Source organism: Anolis sagrei, chromosome 2, assembly GCF_037176765.1.
Source record: "Anolis sagrei isolate rAnoSag1 chromosome 2, rAnoSag1.mat, whole genome shotgun sequence".
NCBI lineage: Eukaryota > Metazoa > Chordata > Lepidosauria > Squamata > Dactyloidae > Anolis > Anolis sagrei.
In genome coordinates this window covers 12,788,284-12,806,664 of record NC_090022.1, presented here as the reverse complement: position 1 = coordinate 12,806,664, position 18,381 = coordinate 12,788,284, and the positions used below count along the sequence as shown (strand labels likewise).

Here is an 18,381-nt window from a genome sequence, read left to right as displayed (position 1 = left end):
CCCCATTTTATCAGGAGAGTCCAACTATCAGCATCTGATCTTGTCTACACATTGTTTTAGTAAAATCACGGATTCACATTTTCATCCAAAATATCCGGAGGCTTTAATCTTCAGCGTTGCCTTGTATACAAATGTACAAACAGGATTCGCACGTCCGGTTTCCATGTACTTGCAAACAGCCAGTCATCAAATAGTCATAGACAGATGCTCACACAGAGTCACACAGGAGAGAGAAAGATGGATTCTTTTATCTTCCTTATATAGTCACTTGCTGATAGGTCATCAGTGAAGAACATTGGCTCACGCACCTTTTGCAATATACCTCACCTCACATGGTATCTCAAGCATAATGACATTCACAGTCATTAGCCATGTGCTTTCAATGTTTCCCAAACTATTTTATGTGATTAGAAATGCTGTGCCATTTCTATCTAACGGGCCCACTGAGCCCCTAATCCCCTGGTCACTGCTTTTACTTGCCCACAATCCTATTCACTGCCTTTGTGCACCTGTTTGCTGCTTCCTCTACATCAGGGAAGAAAGGGAGGAAGGGAGAGGAAGGGAAGGGAAGGGAAGAAGATGAGGGAAGAGGGGGGAAAGAAGGAAAAAGTCTTGGAGGAAGACAAAGGCAAATCCCCTTTGAATATATCTTGACAAAAAAAACTGATAAATCTAAAATGTGTTGAAAGCACACAACAACAAACCTGATTCAGCATTAATTATATCTTACTTGGGAAATGAGGTAAAATGAGGTCTTTAATATTATTGGAAGGATACATAAGCACATTTACATTGACAAGCGGTGTTGGACAGACTTATCTTAAACTAGTTTTATATAAATATTTCAAAACACTTAACCTAACGTCGAAGGCTTTCATGGCCGGAATCACTGGGTTGTTGTAAGTTTTCTAGACTGTATGACCATGTTCCAGAAGCAGCCTCTCCTGACGTAAAACAGGGGAATTCCAGACAAGAAACACTCTGGGCCAGCTAATTACGCCCCAACAAAGGATTCCCTCCCGGCAGTAAGAAACCACACTTTGAAACTGCTAGGCCATTAAATGTTAATCAAGGAGGCGAATTGAAACATTCACAGCTACCTCACACATGAAAGAGTTCTTTCCACAGATATATCAACCCAATTTTCCTAGTTTCTAACAGACCTCATAACCTCTGAGGATTCCTACCATAGATGTAGGCGAAACGTCAGGAGAGAATGCTTCTGGAACATGACCATACAGCCCGGAAAACTCACAACAACCCACTTAACCTACTGATGCATCAATTAATGTAATTTTATTGGGATCTACAGTATTTTGATTTTGAAATTTACCAGGTGCTGCTGCATTTCCCACCTTCCGCTTATACTCACATCAATATGTTTTCCCAGTTTTTTTGGGGTAAAATTAGGTGCATCGGCTTATATTTGGGTTGAATTATACTCACGTATATACAATAATACCAGCTCCCCTAAAAACCCCAGAATTGATATTTTTGGGGCCCCTAATTCCTAGAATATTTCCCCAAAGCAACCAAAATGCATTACTAGGTATACCTACCTGAGGCTGCATTTAATGCCTTTTCTGCTGGCAAGCAGATTAAAGAAGGAATTGACATTTAAGAAAACAAACATATTTTTATTGAGAAATTCCAAAAAAACAACAGACATTACAAGTATGTAAAAAAACTTTAAAAAAAGAAGTGGAAAGGGTAACAAAAATTGAGGGAAGTATAGAAAATGACACATAGAAAGTGGCTTGCAATTAATGCCTTACAGATACATATAATGAAACATCTCAACTCTCTAAAATGGCACCATACAACTCTTCATATCTTCCCTGCAAAACATCTCAAGTCTTAAGTTTTGTACAGTCCCCTGTTCCATTTATAGGGAATGGGAGGTCTATGGTTTCGGGAAATATAGGGAAGGAGAAATTTGCCTCCACCAGCTGAGATGGGAGACATTTATTATTTAGATCCAATCCAGTGTTTTCTAACGGAGGTGGGCTGCCTTGGCCTTCAGACACAACAATATTTTCTTTCCACCAAATACAAGCCAATATCTGACTTAGTAAGCTAAAGATTTCGCCACACATTAAGTCCAGTCATGTCCAATTCTGGGGGGTGGTTTTTATCTCCATTTCTAAGCCGAAGAGCCGGCGTTGTCCATAGACACCTCCAAGGTCATGTGGCTATCATGACTGCATGGAGCGCTGTTACCTTCCTGCAGAAACGGTACCTACTGATCTACTCAAACTTGCATGCTTTCGAACTGCTAGGGTGGCAGAAGCTGGGGCTAAGAGCGGAAGCTCACCCCGCTCCCCAGATTCGAATTGCCAACCTTTCGGTCAGCTCAGTGGTTTAACCCGCTGCACATTGAGTGGGGGGAGCAATATTTAATCATGTTTCAGGCCCTTTGGAAGCCATTTTCCACCAGGAAGTGGCCAAGTCAATTTCTGGATCACTTAGCACAGGCATCCTCAAACTACAGCCCTCCAGTTGTTTGGGCCTTCAAGTCCCAGAATTCCTGACAATTGAACAAGCTCATTAGGGCTTCTGGGAATTGGAGGCCCAAACTGCTGGAGGGCCGCAGTTTGAGGATGCCTGACTTCGAATCAGAGTTGGAAGAGACCTTGTGGACCAATCCAACTCCCAGAAGCCCTAAAAAACTTGTTCAAACCACCTGCCAAGAAGCAGGAAAATTACATTCAAAACACCCCCAGCAGATGGCCATCCCAGCCTTTTTGAAAGCCTCCAAGAGAGCCTTTACTACCCTGTTTCCCCAAAAATAAGACCTCTTTAGCATGACTTTTTCTCAGGATTTTTGAGGTTGCTTGAAATATAAGACCTTCATCAAAAGTAAGTCCTAGTTAGACGTCACTATTTAAAAAGTCAATTTAAATAGTGTTCAGACAGCTCTACATAAGCCCCAACACATATTTTGGGGCAAAAGCAATATAAGACCCTGTCTTACTTTCGAGGAAACAGGATAGCTAGTTAGTAAAGAAAAAAAGGAATGTTCCCACGCCCCTAAAAGGCATTTGGGGACAAAAATTTGATGAAAAGCATCATATTTTCAATTAATAATATTCAAGTTACCTTGTGTGGGGTCTGCCTAGCACTGGGCTTCCTTTCCTCGTCTTTGTCTTGAGGCCAAATATCAACAACTCTTTGAATCTCCCCCTGCCTCATCAGCATTATACACATTTTTGGAACGATGTGTTCATTTCTTTCTGCTCCGGAGTCCAACGATGGCTTCCTCTCCTGAGATCCCAACTTTGCGATTCCTGAGCTGCATGTGGGACTTTCCCTGGGTTTCCCCATAGCCATCAATGCCAAAATTGTTCCCAACAATCCCCTCCAGGAGCCATAATGATCCCATTTTTCACGTGCCCGTTATGCCGGCCTGTATTGGGCATGCGCTGCTCTTGGTGACTTCGCCACAACTATTAGAGCCCAGCATGGCGCTTCATGTGTTTTGCAAGGTACTCCTTGAGCGTGAACTTCTTCCCACACAGGTGGCAATGGAACAGCTTCATCGGAAGATGGACATACTGGTGCCTCCAAAGGCTCGATGGATAAGCGAAGCCTTTCCCACACAGCTTACAGATGTAGCTTTTGCTGTCATTTGGGGTGGGTTTCTGCCTTAGTCCTTCTATCTCCTGATGGCGCTTTTTGCCAGCTTTGAAAGACATCTCGTACGGTGTACTGGGGATCCTTTCCAAAACGGGGACCAGTTTCTTCCCCATGTGGTCCGTCATCTGATGCAAGTCGAGAGCTGCGAGACCCAAAAAACTCTCCCCACAGTCTGAGCATTTGTAAGATTTCATACCTGTCTTTTCCGCACCAGATAATTTCTGAATCAGCTTGCCCGGTTTGCGATGTTTGTGAATCTTTCGGTGGTTGATAAAAGATGTACGCCAGCGGAAGCATTGCTGGCAGTCAGAGCATTGATAGGGTTGCTTCCCAGTGTGGATGCGCTGATGTTTTGCTACGTAGGATGGGTCGCTAAAAGTTTTCCCACACACTTTACACATGTTTTTGGAGTCACCGGACAGCCTTTCCGAAGGAGGCCCCGTTTCCTTTTTCTTGTGATTGGGGGTTGCATTCTCTCTCCCGGGGTCCTTCGCGTGCCTTTCAAAAGTGGGATTCTTCCCACAGACACTGCACTTCCCCTTCAGACATGGCGTCGCTCTCATAAGACGCGCAATCCCTTGATGCGTATGCCTCCTGTGGCTGTAAAAAGAGGGCCTCCACATGAAACGCTCTCCACAGCTTCCACACTGGTAGGGTTCCTCTCCCGTGTGGACGTGCTGGTGCGCGTTGAGGTGATTTTCTCGGGCAAACAACTTCTTACACACCGGACACGAAAAACCTTTTGTTACGGCACCGGATACCGGAGAGTTGTGTGTTTCCGTTGCCACGGGGTTGCACCGATGGGCGGCAAGGCGCCAGGGCCGATTGAAGCTCCTCCCGCACTTTTTGCACGTGTGGATTTTGTCCTGCCCGGCCGGTCTCGTTTGCAAAAGCGGGGGAAACGTCGTCCATTTGTGGACCTGCTTTCTGTGCCGATAGAGGGATACCCCCCACTGGAAACGATCCCCGCAGATAGCACACACATAGGGTTTCTTTTTCGCACGAACACAGCGATGGGAGTTGAGAAGCCCCTGGTGTTTAAAGCTTTCTCCGCAATCTTGACACACGTGGCGCTTCCCCTGGATACCAGGCACCTTTGCTAAGACTGATTTCTTCCCTCTGTGGAACTTCTTCCGATGCCTTTTCAGAGACACAGCCCACAGGAAACTCTGCCCACAGTCGTTGCACTGGAAAGGCTTCTCTCTGCTGTGGAGGCTCTGGTGCCTGTTGAGAGTTGAGGCTCTGGGGAAACCCTTCGTCTTCGCCACCATCTCCTTTTGTAGAGGAGCGTTGAATGGCTCCCTTTTATGCACATTCACTCTATGCCTGCTGAGGTTGCTTTTCCACAGAAAGGTCACAGGACAGTCTGGGCATTTAAAGGGTTTCTCCCCAGTACGCAGGCACTGATGGATGCTTAGGGTGATCTCACTGGCAAAACATTTCTGACACTTGGAGCACTTGTGGGAATTCCTTCGTACGCTGCGGACATTCTCATGGGATCTACTTCTTAGATGCAACCTAAGCTTCCATGGGCAAGTACAGACTTCCCCACACCTTGGGCAGGTTTTCTTCTTTGTTTGGCTTTCTTTGCGCAAAGTCGGAGTGTTATTACTTCCACTACGGGTATCTCTATGGTTTGGATGAGACGAAACCCACAACGTCTCCCCAGAACCAGACATTTTGAAGCCACGCTCTCCAATGTGGGTTCTCTGGTGTTTTCTCAGGTCCAACATCTGGGAGAAACTTTCCCCGCACTCATTGCATGTGCAAGACTTCTGTCCCGCATGGATTCTCTCATGTGCGCTAAGGTCCAATGTGCTGTTGAAGGTTTCCCCACACTCGCCACAGATGTAGACTGTGACTTCGGGAGGAGCCAAAGACGACTTCTGTCCCATATGCACCCTCTGGTGTGCCTCCAGTGATAGTCTTGACAAGAAACCTTCCCCACAATCAGAACATATATATGGAGGCTCTCTCGTGCGCATTCTCTGATGTTCAGGGTTTTCTTCTAGGCGATTCTCCTCATCTTCACCATCTGCTGAAATGACAAGCAGTTCTCCAATTTAGAATTTGCCTTAGTAATTAGTCATTAGTTCAATTGGCAGTACAAAAAAGCCAATGGGATTTTGGCCTGCATCAATAGCAGCATAGTGTCTAGATCTAGGGAAGTTATGCTACCCCTCTATTCTGCCTTGGTTAGACCACACCTGCTTGTGTCCAATTGTGTCCACACCTATTGTGTCCAATTCTGGGCACCACAATTCAAGAGAGATATTGACAAGCTGGAATGTGTCCAGAGGAGGGCGACTAAAATGATCAAGGGTCTGGAGAACAAGCCCTATGAAGAGCGGCTTAAGGAGCTGGGCATGTTTAGCCTGAAGAAGAGAAGACTGAGAGGAGATATGATAGCCATGTATAAATATGTGAGAGGAAGCCACAGGGAGGAGGGAGCAAGCTTGTTTTTTGCTCCCCTGGAGACTAGGACACGAAACAATGGCTTCAAACTACAAGAAAGAAGATTCCATCTGAACATTAGGAAGAACTTCCTGACTGTGGGAGCCGTTCAGCAGTGGAACTCTCTGCTTCTTTGGAAGCTTTTAAACAGAGGATGATGGCCTTCTGTCAGGGGTGATTTGAATGCAATATTCCTGCTTCTTGGCAGGTTGGACTGGATGGCTCAAGAGGTCTCTTCCAATTCTTTGATTCTATGATTTTTAAAGGGGGGAAACTCTACATGTTTTATTATGACAAATATAAAACATGTTATGACCCACAAAGCTATTCAGCATGAATCAATCCCAACTGGATCAAGTATATAGCTAAGCAATGACCGGGCTGTGGCGCAGCTAGTTAGTAGCCAGCTGCATCAAACCACTACTGAGTTCGAAGCCAGCCTGGGTCAGAGTTAGCTCCCAACCATTAATAGTCTAGCTTGCTGTTTACCTATGCAGCCCGAAAGACAGTTGCATTTGTCAAGTAGGAAATTTAGGTACTGCTTTATGCGGGGAGGCTAATTTAACTAATTTATGACACCATAAAACTTCCAGCAGCATGCAGAAGAAGGAGGAAGTACTCCATCAAAGTGGACGGTGAAGCGGCAGCTCCCCCTGTGGCCAGAACCGAGCGTACCCCCATGAAGCCAGAAAAAGCTGGAATGTAAAATTGCCTCTGTGTCTGTCTATATATGTTGTATGTCTAAATAGCATTGAATGTTTCCTATGTATATTTATTGTAATCCACCCTAAATCCCTTGACGGGTGAGAAGGGCGGAATATAAATACTGCAAAATAAATAAATAAATAAACGAGTTAAGCATATTGTACTGCATGTCAATGGTGAACGTTAAAAAGTAAAGGGGTTCTAGGATGCATCAGTAGGAATACAGTAATGAATGATTTCCAAACTCTAGTCCTCCAAGTGTTTTGGACTTCAGCTCCCAGAATCCTCAGCTTTTGGCCAATGATCAGGGATTTTGGGAGTCAAAACACCTGGATGGCCGAAGTTTGTGACACTCAAGCCACTCTCCTCATGACCAGCAGTTTGGTGGTTTTAGTATAGCTGCTGGAGAACTGTTGGAAGGGGTTAATCTAGTCAAAGATATCATCAGGATTATGCAAGTGTCATGATTTTATTTCTTGGTTTTGTGTGAAGCCAGGAAATTAGACTATGCCTTAGACCTGGCCTGTGTAGATCTGAAACAAAGGAGAGTGTTTCCATGGAAATGGGACCAATGAAGGGGAGAGGCCAGGGTGAGGGATAGGAGGCATGAGGGAAATAAACTGTCAGTTGGAATTTTGTTTCGTACCTCAAAGTATGCTTTTAGAAATAAATCCTGCCCACTTTGTTTGTGAGGTAATTACTTTGCCAGAAAGCTACAGATTCGGATAGCAAAGCCTAAATGTTTTATGTATTGTGTCTGACTATTGTCATATATTTTATAATTTTCATGGTTTTATCCTATTGTCATTGTAGCTGTTTTGATATGTATTGTTTTATACGTGTAAGGCATTTAATTTTGCCATTGATTATGTTGGGAACCACTTTGAGTCCCCCAGAGGTGAGAAAAGCAGTATATAAGTGCAATAAATAAACAAAATAAAATAATCTCCCTTATGTTTGTAAGTGGTCAGGTTGACTTCCCCTTTCAAGTAATTATTCACAGGCTGTAGTGACCATTTGGAAGGCATGCTGTAATGGGGTGAAGCTGTAAAGAGCAGCATAAAAAGATGCTGTAAAACACTGCTCTTTGGAAAACAGTATGTGTACTAGGATGTGTTATTCCTCTGGGCTAGAACTGATGCCATGTCCTGGTAGCCTGTGTGTATCCTGGGGAATCCTGAAACTGAGCCATGAACCTTGGAACTTTGTATAAATATTTGGACTGAGTTCTTGGCATGACTTCTGGAATCACTGGCTTGAATCTTTGATTGATGGATATTACTTTGCATGGATGGAGTCCCTGGTGGCGCAATGGGTCAAGCCCTTGTGCTGGCAGGACTACTGACCAAAAGATCAGCAGCTCGAATCCAGGGAGCGGGGTGAGCTCCTGTCTGTCAGCTCCAGCTTCCCATGTGGGGACATGAGAGAAGCCTCCCACAGGATGGTAAAACACTGTACCCTAAGCAACATCCTTGCATATAGCCAATTCTCTCACACCAGAAGCGACCTGCAGTTTCTCAAGTTGCTCCTGACACACACAAAAAACCAACTTTACCTGGAATACTGAATGTTATTTTGGGAATGTTGTCAGAGTCCTTGAAGTTGGGACTTGGTTTTATACTATTATCTGGGTGCTATCTTTATGTTTGTAGTTGGACATCAAAGAGTATATATATTTCAGTTATTGCATATCAGTAAATATGCTTTAAGGCACAATCTGGATGTTGTTTTGGGTAACTCTGTCACATAACTGGGCAGAGACTTGGAACATGACATCTACTTTGGTCAGACCCCACCTGGAATAATGCTGTGTCCAGCTCTGTGCGCCACAATTCATTTTGGAATTTTGACAAGCTGGAAGGTGTCTATAGAAGTGCAACCCAAATGATTGAATGTTTGGGTGCCAAGCCCTAGAAGGAATGGCTTTAAGGGGCTGGGCATGTGTGGCTTGGAGAAGGCTGAGAAGGGACATGATAGCTATGATTAAATAATTGAAAGGAAGTCACAGCGAGGAGGGGGCAAGTTTGTTGTCTACTGCTTGAGAGACTTGGGAGTGCTGCTACCCTGTAGAATTAATACAGGTTGACACCACCTGAAACGTGTTGTCTGAATGCTATAGGATCATGGGAGAAGTAGTTTTAGAATGACTTTAGTTTTCTCTGCTAAACAACGTTGTTGGTTGAGCATCATGGAGTGTACTTACACCAGGGGTCCTCAAACTAAGGCCCAGGGGCCAGATGCGGCCCTCCAAGGTCATTTACCCGGCCCTCGCTCAGGGTCAATCTAAGTCTGAAATGACTTGAAAGCACACAACAACAATCCTATCTCATCAGCCAAAAGCAGGCCCACACTTCCCATTGAAATATTAATAAGTTTATATTTGCTAAAATTGTTCTTCATTTTAATTATTGTATTGTTTTAAGTGGTTTTGCTCCACAAATAAGATATGTGCAGTGTGCATAGGAATTCATTCATTTGTTTTCAAATTATAATCCGGCCCTCCAACAGTTTGAGAGACTGTGACCTGGCCCTCTATTTAAAAAGTTTGAGGATCCCTGATTTACACGGTCTGCAAATAACACATGGGCCAAGAAATGTGATGTACCTAATGTATTACAGTATGTTTTGTGATTTCCATGCTACAGAAATGTATAAAGAATTAGTCCTTTCATCTCACTCAGTCTATTTGAAGGACTTGAAACCCTAGACCAGGAGTCCTCAAACTAAGGCCCGAGGGCTGGATACAGTCCTCCAAGGTCATTTACCCGGCCCTCGCTCAGAGTCAACCTAAGTCTGAAATGACTTGAAAGCACACAACAACAATCCTATCTCATCAGCCAAAAGCAGGCCCACACTTCCCACTGAAATACTAAGTTTATATTTGTTAAAAATGTTCTTCGTTTTAGTTATTGTATTGTTTAAAGTGGTTTTTTTTGCAATACAAATAAGATATGTGCATTGTGCAAAGGAATTCATTCATGCTTTTTTCAAATTATAATCCAGCCCTCCAACAGTTTGAGGGACTATGACCTGACCCTCTGTTTAAAATGTTTGAGGACCCTTGCCCTAGACATTTCTTTGCTGCAGCTAAAATATACTTTTGTGCTCTCCCACTTGGTGATCTTCTCTTGCTGAAGAACTCTAAGGATCAGATCCCTCATTTAAATATAACATTAAGGCAACCTTACTAGAATGCAACCTGAGTCCTGCCACATGCACAATGGAGGATCTTCTTACAGCGACATCAGAGGCACTCCAAGTGGACAGGTCAAAGGAAATTTAGTATAATGCCAAGTTTTTGTATCTTTGTTTGTGGTTTTTTGAAATACATTATAACTATATTCTCAATTTGCTTCTGGCACAATAAGAAAACAAATTAAGGCAACCTTATCACATGGGAGGTTTGTCATTTATTTCCTTTGAGGCTGAGAGTGCATGATTTAGGTTTCCGAGGCAGAGGAGGACTGAAACCCTGTTGTCTAGACTCATGGTTCAACACTCAAGCTGGTCATATAAGATGTACTCCATGCTACAAGAGTGTATTGCAAGGCCCTGCTTTTAAGGCCATCATACTCTAAGTTTCAAATAATTCTTACCCAACAAGTCAGCATCAGAGAAGTCTGTGTCTTCCTCCATTTCCAATTCCTTGCACAGTTGCGGTCTTGGCCCGGTATCTGATAAGCTTTCCTCCAGCTCTGATCCTTCCCCTTGGGACCAAGTTGACTACAAGAACAACAGAAGGTTATTTCTTGGGGATGTCAGACAATCAACTAGAAAGGAAACTTCAAGATACAAAAAACCGTATATAAGTGGAGATGGAAGGGAGAAGAATAGCTAATGAAGATGTATGAATTAGCAGAAATAGACAAACTTACTATTATGTATGACTAGCTTAGATACCCAGCGACGATTGGGTTACTTAATTTGTAATGCTTTTTATAACAATTTATTACAATTATTATTATATTACAGAACTAGAAGTGTGACATACAGTTCTCTTATTTATTTATTTATTTATTTACTTACTTACTTTCTTACAGCATTCACCCCGAAGGGGACTCAGAGAGGCTTACAAGATATATATACATACAATATATTACATTATTAGCAAAGTACAATATCAGTATTAAATATTACTATATTGTACTACACCATTATATTGTAATATTATTAGTAATATTACATGTAGTATAAATATATAATTATATCATAATATTATTAGCATTATATTACATTACATTATAATATTATAAAGATTATCTTATATAAATAAAAATGTAATGTTCGTTTGTGGGATTAACAGAACTCAAAAACCACTGGACAAATTGACACCAAATTTGGACACAAGACACCTAACAACCCAATGTATGTCCTTCACACAAAAAAATTCTTTTGTCATTTGGGAGGTGTAGTTGCTGGGTTTTATAGTTCACCTACAATCAAAGAACATTCTGAACCCCACCAATGATGGAATTGAACCAAACTTGGCACACAGAACCCCCATGACCAACATAAAATACTGGAAGGGTTTGGTGGGCAGTGTCCTTTGGTTTTGGAGTTGTAGTTCACCTACATCCAGAGATCACTGTGGACTCAAACAATGATGGATCTGGACCAAACTCTACATGAATACTCAATATGCCCAAATGTGAACACGGGTGGAATTTGGGGGAAATAGAATCTTGACATTTCGGAGTTGTAGTTGCTGGGATTTATAGTTCACCTACAATCACAGAGCATTCTGAATCCCGCCAACGATAGAATTGGGCCAAACCTCCCACACAGTACCCCCATGTGGGCCACAGCAACGCGTGGCAGGGTACGGCTAGTATGTATATACAATATTGGGGACAGGAGACAAGGTGGAACTATCTATCTAAAGAAGTTGTTCCCAACCTTTTTTTGTCCAGGGACCACTTTCCAACATTAGTACCAAAAGGGTTACAAATCCGTTTTTGGTCAACTTTAGATTCGGTTTGGTTATTTGAGGTGCTGATTCAGAAAATTGCCTTAGATAGACCACATCAGCTCTAATTTCTGATACAGAACATATGCCGTCCAGTAGTTGCCAAATGCTTGCCCACAAAAAACCATATTTAATAACCATTGGCACTCTAAGAGGGTTTCACGAGATCAGTTGCTCTCGTTGCAATGGTGTAGCAACAGTGAGGCTGTGGACCATATTTTGGTTCCTGCAGACCACTGGTGGTCATTGGACCACAGGTTGGGAACCACTGATCTAATGGGAGTGGGAAAATAAGAAGTAAAATTGAGCAGACAATGAGTGTGGGGCTCGTAGATTAGTCCTAGCATTTTATGTCTAGAATAGACTTATTAGTATAGATTTCTCTGATGTTGGGGTGATTGTCATAGATGCAGTGGTACTATTTTTTTTGAAAGACCAACAGAAGGCTTAAGCAATTTGGGCAGACTCTGACGTATCCTTGTCTTCTATCGATATGTTTAGCAACTATTATGAATCCTAGAGTTGGAAGAGACGCCGTGGGCCATCCAGTCCAACCCCATTCTGCCAAAAAGCAGGAAAATTGCATTCAAAGCACCCCAGACAGATGGCCATCCAGCCTCTGCTTAAAAGCCTCCAAAGAAGGAGCCTCCACCACTCCGGGACAGAGAGTTCCACTGCTGAACAGCTCTCACAGTCAGGAAGTTCTTCCTCATGTTCAGATGGAATCTCATTTCCTGTAGTTTGAAGCCATTGTTTTGTGTCCTAGTCTCCAGGGCAGCAGAAAACAAGCTTGTTCCCTCCTCCTCATGACTTCCCCTCACATATTTATACATGGCCCTCATCATGTCTCCTCTCAGCCTTCTTTTATGAAGGCTAAACATGCCCAGCTCTTTAAGCTGCTCCTCATAGGGTGTGTTCTCCAGACCCTTGATCATTTTGGTCGCCCTCCGAAACATTACACTATGTTTAGAATCAACAACCTTAATTTGTAACAAAGAAAACTGGAAGACAAGGTTCCATATGCCATAGTACATAATTTTGTGCAACAGTCCAGAACTGAAACAAGAGTGATTTTTAAGACTTGGAAATTATCCCAGTGGCCATTTCTTCTTAAAAGACGGACAGGCGATTATAAACAGGTAAGGGGATGAATTTTCCATCTCTGGGATCTTTGGGAGGCATGTGGAGCTGAAACTTCCCAAATGAAGCAGAAACTGTTCAAAATGAATGTGCCAAAAAGCACAACAGAAATAAAAATGAGAATGATTTATTATTATTTATTTACTTTTATCCTGCTTTGAGACTCAAAGCAGATGGGAATGACCACTAAGTGATTTTTAAAAAATAGAACCCACCAAATCTCTGTACGTTTTCAGATCACTCAAATGGGATCTCTTTGCAAAAATAAATGTTTCAAAGGGAGGTATGTACCTATCTCTTTCCCACAAGGGCCAGCAAAGATGACAAAATACATTCCTCTCTTCTGACATGTCTATTCTGCATTCCCACAAATCCTGTGAGTAGGATAAGGCATGAGTGAGTGCTGACACTTTAGGAGCAGAGATTTCAACTTAAATCTCAACAGCTTTACACAGACCTTACTACTATATAGACCAGGCATGGGCAAAGCTTGGCCCTCCAGGTGTTTTGGATTTCAACTCTCACAATTCCTAACAGCCTACTGGGTGTTCGGAATCGTTGAAGTCCAAAACAGCTGGAGGGTCAAAATTTGTCCATGTCTTATATAGACAGTCAAAATCATTCAAAATTTCCAAAAAAAAAAAAGACCTCAGTTGAAACATCAAAGTCAACAGAAATTGGTTGGGAGCTCTCTATAGAATATGAATTCATATGCTCACAATTCGAAGCAACCTTTTGCTTCCGATCGCAGTCCAGAACTAAGATTGAAGAGCAGATGCAACAAGAATAATGTATTTCTCCTTACCTGTTCCTCCTTCACCAGAGACAATCCTTGCTGGAGTACAAAATCCTCTGCCAGGGAAACGGCCTGAGCGCTGCTCTCCAAGTGATGCTTCTTGACCCAGCCCCGGATTTCTGGAGGCAGAACGGTCAGGAACTGCTCCAGGATCAGCAGCTCCAGGATCTGCTCCTTGGAGTTTCTTTCGGCCTTCAGCCACTTCCGGCAAAACTCCTGGAGCTGGTTGTAAGTGCCCCTCGGCCCGTCCGCTTGCTGGTAGCAGAAACGCCGGAAGCACTGGCGGCTCTTCTCTTGGTTCAGGGTGTCTCCTCTCAGGATGGCCGCCTTCACTTTCTGATAATCCTCTCTTTCTTCATCCTCCAGGCTGCTGAAGGCCAGCTCGGCTTCCCCCTTGAGAGTTGGGAGGAGGCGGCTTGCCCACTCTTCCTCGGGCCACTGAGAGGCTTTGGCCACTTGTTCAAAGGAGGCCAGGAAGGCCGGGGTGTCGTCCCAGGGGGCCGGCTCCTGCGGAAAGTGGGGGGCTTCTGGCAGGGAAGCAGAATCATCCACTGAACTCAGGTACTCCTGCCACTGCGCTTCCCATTGCTGGGTTGTGGCTTCTTCAGGTTCCTCCTTCACTACAGGGCAATTTCCAAAGTATTTGGTGGTTTCTTCAGGAGCCCTGTAATGTGCTGCTGCGGGTAACGGACTGCCTCTACCTTCATCCTGGGATTGTTCTATGAGTGTATCTAAGGACATAAACATACCCATCACAGCTAAATCTAGTCTACATTGTTGTTATTCCCAAATTGTCAACCAGAAATGTTTGGGGCGCTTACAAGCAGGAGGAAAGAAAGTGTATGGCCTAACATATAGATTAGGAATGGGCAAATCCAGGCCTGGGTTTGCCCTGGGCTCTTTTTCTCAGGTTCTTCTCTCACCATCCTATCCATCCTTCCTCCTTCCCTTACCTTCCCCTTTCTCCCTCCCTCCTTCCTTCCCTTCCAACCTTTCCTTTACATTGTAGAATGAATGCAGTTGAATACCATGTTAATGGAAGTGTAGTTTTACAAGGCCTCTGGCCTACTCTGTGAAAGAAATATGGTGTGTCACCAAACTACAAATCCCAGGGAACTGAAGGTGGTGAGACACCAGCACTCTTGGGCAATGAAAGCAAAAGATCTTACAAAACTACAATTCCCATTATTCCATGCCACTGGGCCATGGCAGTTAAAGTGGTGCCAAACTACATTCATTTGAACCCTACATCTGATTTAACGCTTGTAAGCTGCTTGAATCCCATATTGGGAGAAAGGTGAAATCTAAATATCAGCAAGAGGCTCACCTTTTTGACTTGACATAGTTTTCTCAACGGCACAGTTGTCAAGATGATCTGTTTGTTTACTTTCCTGGAAAACGAGGAAACACACAATCAATAAAGCAAAGAAGTAACAAATAAATTTATTTGGGGAAAAAGGAAGGAAAAAATATTCATGGCAAATGTCGAAGGCTTTCATGGCCAGAATCACTTGGGTTGATGCAACTGTCTTTCGGGCTGCAAAGGTCGACTGCAAGCTAGACTAATGGCCAGAAGCTCACTCCGACCCGGGCTGGCTTCATGACCTCTCAATCAGTAGAGCTTGGTCCTTGCAGCTTCAAAGCCTGACTGGTTGTTGCCTGAGGGAATCCTTTGTTGGGAGGTGTTTGTTGGCCATGATTGATTCTGATCTGGAATCCCCTTAGTTTGAGGACTCCTGAATTAAACAATTTCAATCAATTAAACTCAAAGGTGCAAGAATACAGGAAAGCATATTATTTATTTATATATTTATTTAAAGCTTTTATATCCCGATCTTCTCTACCTCAGAAGAGGGACTCGGACGGGCTGATAGCAAAGATTCAATGCTAACATTAAACATCTAAAACATAATAAACAACATTAAATTACTGGGTTGTTGTAGGTTTTTTTGGGCTATATGGCCATGGTCTAGAGGCATTCTCTCTTGACGTTTCGCCTGCATCTATGGCAAACATCCTCAGAGGTAGTGAGGTCTGTTGGAACTAGGAAAAAAGGTTTATATATCTGTGGAATGACCAGGGTGAGACAAAGGACTCTTGTCTGCTAGAGCTAGGTGTGAATGTTTCAACTGACCACCTTGATTAGCATACAATGGCCTGACTGTGCCTGGAGCAAACTTTTGTTGAGAGGTGATTAGATGTCCCTGATTATTTCCTCTCTGTTGTTTTGCTGTTGTAAGTTTAGAGTTTTTTAAATACTGGTAGCCAGATTTTGTTCATTTTCATGGTTTCCTCCTTTCTGTTGAAATTGTCCACATGCTTGTGTATTTCAATGGCTTCTCTGTGTAGTCTGACATGGTGGTTGTGAGAGTGGTCCAGCATTTCTGTGTTCTCAAATAAAATGCTGTGTCCAGGTTGGTTCATCAGGTGCTCTGCTATGGATGATTTTTCTGGTTGAAGTAGTCTGCAGTGCCTTTCATGTTCCTTGATTTGTGTTTGGGCGCTGCGTTTGGTCTCAACAAAAGTTTGCTCCAGGCACAGTCAGCCCATTGTATGCTAATCAAGGTGGTCAGTTGAAACATTCACACCTAGCTCCAGCAGACAAGAGTCCTTTGTTCCACCCTGGTCATTCCACAGATATATTATCCGCTTTTCCTAGTTCCAACAGACCTCACTACCTCTGAGGATGCTTGCCATAGATGCAGGCGAAACGTCAGGAGAGAATGCCTCTAGACCATGGCCATATAGCCCGAAAAAAACCTACAACAACCCAGTGATTCCGGCCACGAAAGCCTTCGAAAATACATTGAACATTAAACTACCAAATAAAAATAAAATAAATTACATAAAAGCCATTCGCCAAGATAAAATTGTATCCAGTTTAGTCCGTATAATCATAGAATCAAAGAGTTGGAAGAGACCTCGTGGGCCATCCAGTCCAACCCCCTGCCAAGAAGCAGGAATATTGCATTCAAATCACCCCTGACAGATGGCCATCCAGCCTGTTTAAAAGCTTCCAAAGAAAGAGCCTCCACCACACTCTGGGGCAGACAGTTCCACTGCTGAACGGCTCTCACAGTCAGGAAGTTCTTCCTCATGTTCAGATGGAATCTCCTCTCTTGTAGTTTGAAGCCATTGTTCCGCGTCCTAGTTTCCAGGGAAGCAGAAAACAAGCTTGCTCCCTCCTCCCTGTGGCTTCCTCTCACATATTTATATATGGCTACCATATCCCCGGTGGCGCAGTGGGTTAAAGCACTGAGCTGCTGAGCTTGTTGATCGAAAGGTCGCAGGTTCGATTCCGGGGAGCGGCGTGAGCTTCCCCTGTCAGCCCTAGCTTCTGCCAACCTAGCAGTTCGAAAACATGCAAATGTGAGATCAATAGGTACCGCTCTGGCGGGAAGGTAACGGCGCTCCATGCAGTCATGCCGGCCACATGACCTTGGAGGTGTCTACGGACGTCGGCTCTTCGGCTTAGAAATGGAGATGAGCACCACACTCCAGAGTCAGACATGACTGGACTTAATGTCAGGGGACTACCTTTACCTTATCATATCCCCTCTCTGCCTTCTCTAATCAGTCCATATATTGTGGTCAGTAACTTTGTTAAATTGTTTCAGACATTATTCTGCAAAAGCTTTGTTCCACAGCCAGGTTTTCACTAGCTTCCTAAAGGTCAGGAGGGAGGAGGCAGATCTAATTTCATTTGTGCATGAGGGGGAAAGAAGGGAACCTTTGAAAAAGATATATTTAAATATTAATGGTTCCCAATCTTTTATCCTTCAGGTGTTTTGGAGTTCAGCTCCCTGAATCTCTGACCAAAACCCAAAGTGGTTGGGGCTACTGGGAGTTGAAATCCAAAACTACTGGAGGACCACAGTTTGGGAAACCGACCGAGTCACTTTAGGCCCTTTCAGACAGGCCCTATATCCCAGGTTTTCTGTTTTAAACTGGGTTATATGAGTCTGTACTGCCAGATAACCTGAGATCACATTCTGGGATATAGTGGCAGTGTGGAAGGACCTTTGGTTATTGGCTAGAGTAGACATTGATAAGCCTGGGACAGAGTCACATTGGAGGGTGTAGAGCAGGTCTAGGCCAACTTGGGCCCTCCAGGTGTTTTGGACTCCAACTCCCACAATTCCTAACAGCCTCAGGCCCTTTCCTTTTGCCCCTCAGCCGCTTAAGCGGCTGAGGGGCAAAAGGAAGGGGCCTGAGGCTGTTAGGAATTGTGGGAGTTGGAGTCCAAAACACCTGGAGGGCCCAAGTTGGCCCAGGCCTGCTCTACACCCTTCAAGTGATGGAAACAAGGCCTTTCCTTCTCCCAACAAAGGCTTTGAGGCCTCCTTTGAGGGAAAACAAAGCCTCCATTATAGTTTACACTGTTAGGATACTCGCCTCCTTCTCCCCGTCGTCGCCCCGGGTTCCTGTCATGGCGGCCTCCTTCCTGGGAGAACTCTGAGGCTCGACAGCCATCTCTGGCGCAGGCATGACGACCTCCACAGCCTCCCTCACGCGGGAAAACAGTCAACCCGGAAGCGCTCGCTTGCTCTCACGCAAGCGCATGCGCACATCTCTCGTGCTCTAGTACGCGCATGCGCACGCCTCACTTCTTCCCAGTCTCCCCAGCCAAGACCTCATGACGTTCCAAGCGCTAGAGTGTTGTTTGTTTTTTTGTTGGACTTCA

At 44.0% G+C, this 18,381-nt stretch overlaps 1 protein-coding gene across 2 annotated transcripts; it reads right to left on the bottom strand.

The window, feature by feature from the left end:
- Positions 1-1,616: 1,616 nt before the first annotated feature.
- Positions 1,617-18,266, bottom strand: LOC132765964 (zinc finger protein 420-like). 2 transcript variants are annotated; one of them, XM_060760275.2, is made up of 5 exons: positions 18,093-18,266; positions 15,025-15,088; positions 13,707-14,428; positions 10,392-10,518; positions 1,617-5,671 (listed from the first exon to the last, which is right to left on the bottom strand). In XM_060760275.2, the coding sequence occupies exons 1-5, from the start codon at positions 18,183-18,185 to the stop codon at positions 3,450-3,452; spliced, it is 3,228 nt and encodes a 1,075-aa protein (XP_060616258.2). In that variant the 5' UTR covers positions 18,186-18,266; the 3' UTR covers positions 1,617-3,449. The 2 variants fall into 2 exon arrangements, with proteins under 2 accessions (XP_060616258.2, XP_060616257.2); XM_060760274.2 differs by having other exon boundaries at positions 1,617-5,674; positions 18,093-18,265.
- Between the last annotated feature and the right edge of the window lie 115 nt (positions 18,267-18,381).